Here is a 9,197-nt window from a genome sequence, read left to right on the forward strand (position 1 = left end):
GGACAGGCCACCCCACATAGCCTGGTTCCTCTCTAGGTTTCTTCCTAGGTTTTGGCCTTTCTAGGGAGTTTTTCCTAGCCACCGTGCTTCTACACCTGCATTGCTTGCTGTTTGGGGTTTTAGGCTGGGTTTCTGTACAGCACTTTGAGATATCAGCTGATGTACGAAGGGCTATATAAATAAATTTGATTTGATTTGATTTGAATTGTATTTAGTTTGCTTTATTTAATAAATATATTTTGTTATTCCTTGTCTCCACGTTGTCTCCCTTTTGTTACGAACTTTGAGCCATTTCGTGACAACTGTGACAATGTTATTGTCTTTCCAACGGGACCAGCAACTTGTCTCGTTGGGTCAGAACCTCAGAGGTTCCCCGGGGTAACTTCATGAAGTCCTTCTGTGGCTTGAATGGGACATCAAACAGACAATTTTGTCTCGTCGATCCAGAGCTCCATATCCTCTTTTTTGTCACTTCATGGAGGAGTGCAAGCGAAGTGAAGAGGTTTGTTATGAAGGGACTTGCAACCTTGAGGTGCCTGAGATTGGTCTGCAAGACCGAGAACAACACTGGGTCCCCGACCCAACCCAGTCTCAGGGAGGAGAGTGTGGGCTCCCAGTAATCCCCGTGACTGCGTGTAGGTTAAGATTGGGTTGTAACAGAGTATCAGAGCAAGACGTTCCTACCTGTCAGCTAGTAATTGTTCTGTGTGGTGACATGACCAGAGTGGCCTGACTTCTTCCACTTATTACAGATGTCCGACTTAGATATGTTGAGCATCCTGCTATGATGTCCATTACCAAGCCGGAACACTCCGAGGCCAACCCTCAGTGCCAGACTGGCAGCCGGCCGGTGGCTGAGCCCGAGACCCCTGCTGTTCACAATAACAGTGGAGGCTGGCTCAGATGGGTCTTTGGGAGTGGAAGAGTTGATAAGGAGGAGGTTCATCTACCTGAGGACAAAGACAGATCTGTAAGGAACTGGTTATTAACACTATATTCTATGTAGAGACAATTGAGTGGATTAAAATTTGTAAAAATTGTGGCTTGCTTCACATTGCTAATATCTTCTTCCTCAGATTGTCTGGGATCCAACTCTGCACAGATGGGTTAACAAAACTGAGCCCAAGGCTGAGGTACACACTTAAATTCAATGAAATTAAAAACAGTGAACAACCATTGTATTTCAACTGTGATAATATTACTAACAATTTGGAAAATGTGTTGATGTGTTTTACAGAACAAGTGTGTACAACCACCTCCACGAATGGGGACATATGGATATCAGGAGAACACTGGCAGAGTCCCCAAAGGAGTGAATCCTTACTCTATGAAAGCAAGTGAATATTGCTTTAGAATACATGTGGTTTAACCAAGACCGTGTCAACCGATCATAGATGTCCCTGGTGGTCTCCTGCTAACACATTTCCCACTACCAGCAGGTCTATGGGGCAGCAGATACCCTACAATGCATTACAATGATGAGACCAACTCAAAGCCTCAAAGCCTTGGGCCTGGACTGCTTCCTAGACAGCTCTCTGGCTTGCTCCCTCCTTCACAATTTGACCTCATGGCACCAATGGTTGTACCCCCTTGACACTCTACCCTCCTGAGGTATGACTTTGGAAAATCCTTCCAAATTGTATCCATTCATCATTAAATTAGATTTTACTTCAACATAGCAAATGACTGAAGTAGCAAGGATGTTATCTAATTTTTATTTTTGTCCAACAGGCCATTTGCCCAGATTGGATTTGCAATACATAGATTTTTTCAGCATTAAAAAACTTCAGCATTAAAATTGTATTAAAACCTCTTTGGGATGATGCGAATTTTCGCAGCTTTTTGTTAAAAATCGCGCAACATTTCAGCGCCCTGCTACTCATTCCAGGAATATAGTATATGCATATGATTAGTATGTGTGGATAGAAAACACTCAGACGTTTCTAAAACTGTTTAAATCACGGCTGTGACTATAACAGAACGTCGTTTCATCGAAAAGCGCAGGAAAATCTGATCACTGGAGATGGAAAAAAAAAATATCCATGCGCCACTCCCATGAATTGTTAAAGGTGAACCGTAATATATGGGGCCGAGCTTGCAGTACCTACAGCTTCCACAGGATCTATAGAGTCTCCTCATTTGAATCTGAATTGATTCTTGGTAGATCCGACCAAAGGGAACCGATTCTCTCCGACCACCGACCCGAGGCATTGTCTGTCTTTTTCTCCGGACATTTTTCCACACGGCAGGCTATCGAATTTACATCGCCCACTGATGATTTTTATAGCTTATTGACGTGTAGTAATACCTAAAGTTGCATTAGAAAGGTATTTCGAAGTGTTTTGTGAAAGTTTATCGTCGACTTTTTAACTTTTAAAAAATGACGTTACGTTATGAAACGCTATTTTTTTCCGTTTTCCACACAGTCTTCATAGATCGATATCTAGGCTATATATGGACCGATTTAATCCAAAAAAAGACTGAATCTCTCCTTTGTGTCCTCATGTTCACATTCATTTGATGTGTTATATCATCATTTACAATGCTTATTGCTTCTGCATTGCTTTACGTTACAGAAAAGTATATACACTGCTCAAAAAAATAAAGGGAACACTAAAATAACACATCCTAGATCTGAATGAATGAAATATTCTTATTAAATACTTTTTTCTTTTCATAGTTGAATGTGCTGACAACAAAATCACACAAAAATGATCAATGGAAATCAAATTTATCAACCCATGGAGGTCTGGATTTGGAGTCACACTCAAAATTAAAGTGGAAAACCACACTACAGGCTGATCCAACTTTGATGTAATGTCCTTAAAACAAGTCAAAATGAGGCTCAGTAGTGTGTGTGGCCTCCACGTGCCTGTATGACCTCTCTACAACGCCTGGGCATGCTCCTGATGAGATGGCGGATGGTCTCCTGAGGGATCTCCTCCCAGACCTGGACTAAAGCATCCGCCAACTCCTGGACAGTCTGTGGTGGATGGAGCGAGACATGATGTCCCAGATGTGCTCAATTGGATTCAGGTCTGGGGAACGGGTGGGCCAGTCCATAGCATCAATGCCTTCCTCTTGCAGGAACTGCTGACACACTCCAGCCACATGAGGTCTAGCATTGTCTTGCATTAGGAGGAACCCAGGGCCAACCACACCAGCATATGGTCTCACAAGGGGTCTGAGGATCTCATCTCGGTACCTAATGGCAGTCAGGCTACCTCTGGCGAGCACATGGAAGGCTGTGCGGCCCCCCAAAGAAATGCCACCCCACATCATGACTGACCCACCGCCAAACCGGTCATGCTGGAGGATGTTGCAGGCAGCAGAACGTTCTCCATGGCGTCTCCAGACTGTCACGTCTGTCACATGTGCTCAGTGTGAACCTGCTTTCATCTGTGAAGAGCACAGGGCGCCAGTGGCGAATTTGCCAATCTTGGTGTTCTCTGGCAAATGCCAAACATACTGCACGGTGTTGGGCTGTAAGCTGTGGACGTCATACCCCCCTCATGGAGTCTGTTTCTGACCGTTTGAGCAGACGCATGCACATTTGTGGCATTTTGCAGGGCTCTGGCAGTGCTCCTCCTGCTCCTCCTTGCAAAAAGGCGGAGGTAGCGGTCCTGCTGCTGGGTTGTTGCCCTCCTACCCTCCACGTCTCCTGATGTACTGGCCTGTCTCCTGGTAGCGCCTCCATGCTCTGGACACTACGCTGACAGACACAGCAAACCTTCTTGCCACATCTCGCATTGATGTGCCATCCTGGATGAGCTGCACTACCTGAGCCACTTGTGTGGGTTGTAGACTCCGTCTCATGCTACCACTAGAGTGAAAGCACCGCCAGCATTCAAAAGTGACCAAAACATCAGCCACGAAGCATAGGAACTGAGAAGTGGTCTGTGATCCCCACCTGCAGAACCACTCCTTTATTGGGGGTGTCTTGCTAAATGCCTATAATTTCCACCTGTTGTCTATTCCATTTGCACAACAGCATGTGAAATTTATTGTCAATCAGTGTTGCTTCCTAAGTGGACAGTTTGATTTCACAGAAGTGTGATTGACTTGGAGTTACATTGTGTTGTTTAAGTGTTCCCTTTATTTTTTTGAGCAGTGTATTATACACATATATTTTATTTTAAACTTTACAAAAACATATTTTTGTGCTTTTTGGATTTCCAACATTTACTTACTGTACAGACAAGTATATTTTATACATATATATATTTTTTTTAACAATTAAAAAAAATGTTTTTCATAGACAGAACAAACTATATTTAGATGCATTTTGATTTCCTAAATGTCAATATTTGTCAAATCAAATCAAATCAAATTTTATTTGTATTTTCTGTGTCACTTGTGTTTATGCCTAACATTTATGTACATACACAGTGTAAGGGGATAAAGAATATGTACATGATATATGAATGAGTTACCCGTGTTTTCCATTTATGAGCTTTATCATATAAACTACAACGCGAAAAGTACGGTTTACTTCACTTTAAATCATGTTATCACAGGTAACAGCCGTTTACAGTCTTTCTTTAGTTTTTCATTCTTACTCTTCCCAATTCACTTCAACTATATTTCTTTATTTCAAATGGGCTTCACCAGAGTACTGGTGGCTGGAATACAACTGTATTAAGCCCCTTACATATACACCCCCTGCAAAACGAAATGTTGTCCCAGTTGTAGCCTAGTATCCAAACTGATATGCCATTTATAGTCTAAAAAAACCCAGCGTTTATAATTTGAGATTCCTGGCTACTGTAGTGTTGTGGTTTCTTGCAGGTAACCTGCTGTTCCTGGCTGTGGTCAGCCATTTTGGGGCGAAGCTGCACCGGCCCAGGTTCATTGCTGTGGGCTGTTTCCTCATGGCTGTAGGATCCTTCCTCACAGGCCTGCCACACTTCTTCATGGGACAGTAAAACAACTGAAATACTGGTTTAACTTGTACTTGTAGAGATACTCCAATGCGGAGGATAGTTTCACTTTAGAAATAAAGAAATGTATCCAGTTGTTGATTAATCTCAGTTAACTTTGAACTAAAGTCTTGCGTAATTGGTCAGCTGCTTGATTATGTTTTGGGGCCATACGTGTTAAGAGAAGGGATTAAGAGATGCTATAACTGTGACATGGTAAGGTTGGACCCAGGTGCAGAGAAGAGACCAGAAGTTGAAGCAGTGGTTCCAACCAGTGACCAGCCCTCCCACCGTCAGCAGGAATGTGGCGCATGGAACGCAAAAAATATTCTTAAAAATATTTAACCTCCACACATTAACAAGTCCAGTAGCTCAAATGAAAGATAAACAACTTGTTTATCTAGCCAGCAAGTCAGATTTCTAAAATGTTTTACGGCGAAAACATAGCACATATTTATGTCAAACCACCACCGAAGACACACCGAAGACCAAGCTAATTTCCATAGCCAAATTCCACAAAATATGCAATCACCAAACGCAGGATTAAAAGAAAAATAATTGCACTAACCTTTTGAAGTCTTCATCAGATGACAGTAATATAACATGTTACACAGTACATTTTTTTTTTTCAATAATATGCTATATATATCCATAAATCTGTTTACAATGACGGCATGTTAAAAAAAATGCTACTCAAATGTCCGGAGAAATGACGATAGCTCCGCCATATGCCGTCAGCTAACATGGAATACACAACATAAACTTAGACTAAATATGCATGTTCTACATATGTATAGAAAGATACACTTCTTCTAAATGCAATCGCTGTGTTACTTTTATTTTTAACGCTACAGATTTCGTTCACTAGGCTATAATATGAGTCGGCGCTCAGGAATTAGCATTTTTACTCCTCTACTTCGGAGTCCACAGAAACCCATAATAAACACATAAATCTTCCCTTACCTTTGCTGTTCTTCCATCAGTAGACCTGGAAGGGTTTATACTTACCAAAAACAGCTTTAGTCTGGAAGTCTGTGTCTTTCGGTGATCAAACACGACACATTTCGGTTGAAATGCAGCCAAAAGTCAAGTGGGTGCGCACCAAAACGTCGAAATTACATATTATATGTCGACTAAACTTGTAAAACTATGTTCAGAACACAGCATTAGCATGTTATCTAGCTTCATAGCAATTTTCAGGAGGAAGAGAAACACACGAGTCGTTCAATCAATCTTGGAACAAAGACAGAGCGCGCGTGAGAGTAGGCTGTTTTCTCACGTGACCGCAAGGTTTCGGCCCGCCAAACCCCTCGTGAGCGCCCGATTCTCGCAATGAGAAGCCCCATTGAAAGCTGACACCGCGCTGAAGAGATAGAGACTGTTCCCAGGACTGTAAGTGCTTGGGAAGGGTGGGGCGATGACGTCAAAGTTGGGCCAACTTTGATGATGACAAGAGAGACTTTGGGAGAATGAGTGCCCTGAGAGTTCTGCTTTACCTAGAGACATAATTTAAACGGTTTTAGAAGCTTTAGAGTGTTTTCTATTGAATAATAATTTTTATTTGCATATATTAGCAATTTTTGACAGATTTTTTTTCTGTTTACCATGGGCACCCAAACTCCCCAAAGGGGGCAGCAATCAGCCCTATCCTTAACAGGTCTGCCAAGAGCTCCAGGTTACCTATATTGTAGTTGCATTCCGCTGGCGAGAACCGTTTAGAGAGAAAGAAGCATGGGTGCAGTTCCTTGTCCTCCCCTTTCCACTGTGAAAGTACTGCACCAGCTCCGGTGTCCGAGGCGTCCACCTCTACCACAAAGGGACGAGTAGGATCAGGATGAAGGAGGATGGGTCCGGAGGTGAAACGTCCCTTGAGCTCTATGAATGCCCTGTCAGTCTCGGGATTCCTGCAAAAACCTGCTTGCGTGAGGTGGGACAGGGCTGTATGTGTTCCAGAGGTGTTTTTGGAGAAGATCAGGATGTCATCGAGGTGAACAAAGACGAACCGGTTCAACATATCCCTAAGAGTGTCATTGATCAATGCCTGAAAGACTGCCGGTGAGTTCGATATTCCAAAGGTCATGACTAAATACTCAGTGACCACTAGGGGTGTTAAAGGACATTTCCTCTCATCTCCCTGATTCTCTCCAGAATTTAAGCGTTGCAGAGGTCCAGTTTGGTGAAGAATTGGGCTCCTAGGGCCAACTCCAAGGCGGTGGACATCGGGTAGGGGGTAACGATTCTTGATCGTAATCCTTTTCAGCCCTCTGTAATCGATGCAAGGACTGAGACAGAGAGACAAGGGATGCGATTAGACATGCAGCCCAATTATGATATTTTTTCCACTAATTGGTCTTTTGAACAATCACATTCAATATTTTCGTATCAGCTCTTTTTCAGAGCATATCTGATAGGTCAAAATACCAATTACTCAAAAAAATGACTGAATTGGGCTGCCTGTCTCAACGAATCCATAGAAACCTGGACATGTTCCAACTGAAATGTTCCATCCTGTCAGTACTGATGTTGAATGCAATTAAATACACTTGTTTCGTTCTCTCCCATCCCCTGTAGGTTTGCTGAACATGAGTGGAAATAAATCTTTTCCAGGTGAGTTGAACCTGCCTGTGGGTGCGGTGGGGATATTCCTGGGAGGTCTACTGATGAAGAGGTATAAGCTTGGCGTTGTGTCTGGAGCCCAGATGTCTTTCGTCATCTCCTTCATGGCCTACCTCCTCCTCCCTCTGTAGTCTGGCACTAAGTGTGACAACGTTCAGGTGGCTGGTCTGACCCTGTCCTACAACGGGTAAATATGACATCTGATTGGTTGGTTGGTTGGGTTGATTAAAACAAAAGTTTTGATCAGTGGAATATGAGGGAGAGTTAGACCAAAACACACGTGGGCTTGTGCCGGGGCTCCCTCTTGTGGGAATATTCAGTATGGTTGTTACTGAGCCAGGATTCCTGGCTGTTTTGTCACTGTGCCTATGTCAATGATAGTTCAGCAACAATTATTTAAACATCATTATTACCAGCCATTTTCTCTGTCCCCCATGTCCCCTGGTGTACGATGGCAGCCTGTTGTCAGAATGTAACAGAGACTGCTCCTGCTTGGCTGGGGAGTGGGACCCTGTGTGTTCAGACAACGGCATCACCTACACCTCTCCCTGCCTCGCAGGCTGCTCCAGCTTTACAGGTTATGGCAAGAACACAGTACCAATGCTATTAATGTACTGAGTGTACAACACATTCACAGGGATGCTGGCCCATGTTGACTCCAATGCTTCCCACAGTTGTGTCAAGTTGGCTGTATGTCTTTTGAGTGGTGGACCATTCTTGATACACGCGGGAATCTATTGAGCTTATAAAACCCAGCAGCGTTGCAGTTCTTGACACAAACTGGTACCCCTGGCACCTACTACCATGCCCCGTTGAAAGGCACGTAAATATTTTTTCTTGCCTATTCACCCTCTGAATGGTACACACACACAATCCATGTCTCAATTGTCTTTAAACCTGTCTCCTCCTCTTTATCTACACTGATTTAAGTGGATTTAACTAGTGAGATCCATAAGGGATTATAGCTTTAACCTGGATTCACCTGGTCAGCATATGTCATGGAAAGAGCAGGTGTTCTTAATGTTTTATACACTCAGTGTAACTCATTGGCAGTGAAATTAGTTATTTTCAACCATTAACTGGAGCCTTGTTGAGGCCTTATCTAAGTAAATAATTGCTAATTGACAATAAAGTATTATTTTGATGTATGGAAAAAATATGGTATGCAATTCCTATGGAGAGAAGGTTCTCTATGGTAGTTGTTTAATATGACTTCCACTTTTACATGGGCACTGTGGTAAAATAAATGTTTAATCTCAGTGTGACTTTAAAAAACATCAACACAAACACAGGATATGGGGATATGGGGTACACATGGTATCACATCATTACATACTTGGCCCTACTGCACCTGCATTCAAGCACCATTCCAGCATCTGGAATTGACTCAACATGTTTGAGGTGGGGGATCAATACATGTGGGGGAAGAGGTGGCTGTCGAATGTATGATTCTGATATGTACAGGTAGTTCATTGTGTGTGTGTGTGGCGGAGGGGTCCATCACGTCCATGTTTGTGTCCGTACTCTGAGGTGTGTTTGAATATGAATGAGCAGCAGTGTTGTGATGTGTCCTATCCCATCCCTGCAGAGTGATCTTCCTTGGCCTCATCACATGTCTCAGTGGCTTCTCCTTAGGAGGGTTCCACCACGGGACAGACCCCA

The 9,197-nt window shown here is 43.1% G+C and overlaps 1 protein-coding gene and 1 long non-coding RNA gene across 2 annotated transcripts; both read left to right on the forward strand.

The window, feature by feature from the left end:
- Positions 1-616: 616 nt before the first annotated feature.
- Positions 617-1,594, forward strand: LOC121842215 (protein transport protein Sec16A-like). Its single transcript, XM_042312290.1, has 4 exons — positions 617-970; positions 1,077-1,133; positions 1,238-1,337; positions 1,437-1,594. Exons 1-4 carry the CDS (start codon positions 785-787, stop codon positions 1,592-1,594), a joined length of 501 nt encoding a protein of 166 aa, XP_042168224.1. The 5' UTR covers positions 617-784.
- A 4,873-nt stretch (positions 1,595-6,467) lies between these two features.
- LOC121842216 lies at positions 6,468-8,227 on the forward strand. Its single transcript, XR_006080995.1, has 3 exons — positions 6,468-6,974; positions 7,068-7,142; positions 7,491-8,227. It is a non-coding gene; the product is annotated as an uncharacterized LOC121842216 (long non-coding RNA).
- Positions 8,228-9,197: the final 970 nt, after the last annotated feature.

The sequence above is a fragment of the Oncorhynchus tshawytscha genome, unplaced genomic scaffold, assembly GCF_018296145.1.
Source record: "Oncorhynchus tshawytscha isolate Ot180627B unplaced genomic scaffold, Otsh_v2.0 Un_contig_20329_pilon_pilon, whole genome shotgun sequence".
Lineage (NCBI taxonomy): Eukaryota > Metazoa > Chordata > Actinopteri > Salmoniformes > Salmonidae > Oncorhynchus > Oncorhynchus tshawytscha.

Excerpts from the sequence above, each read along its gene's own strand:
- LOC121842215 (XM_042312290.1), top strand. The coding sequence starts at position 785 with ATGATGTCCATTACCAAGCCGGAACACTCCGAGGCCAACCCTCAGTGC. Across the intron at positions 971-1,076 it reads CTGAGGACAAAGACAGATCT|ATTGTCTGGGATCCAACTCT; the intron begins GTAAGGAACTGG and ends CTTCTTCCTCAG. Across the intron at positions 1,338-1,436 it reads TCCTTACTCTATGAAAGCAA|CAGGTCTATGGGGCAGCAGA; the intron begins GTGAATATTGCT and ends TCCCACTACCAG.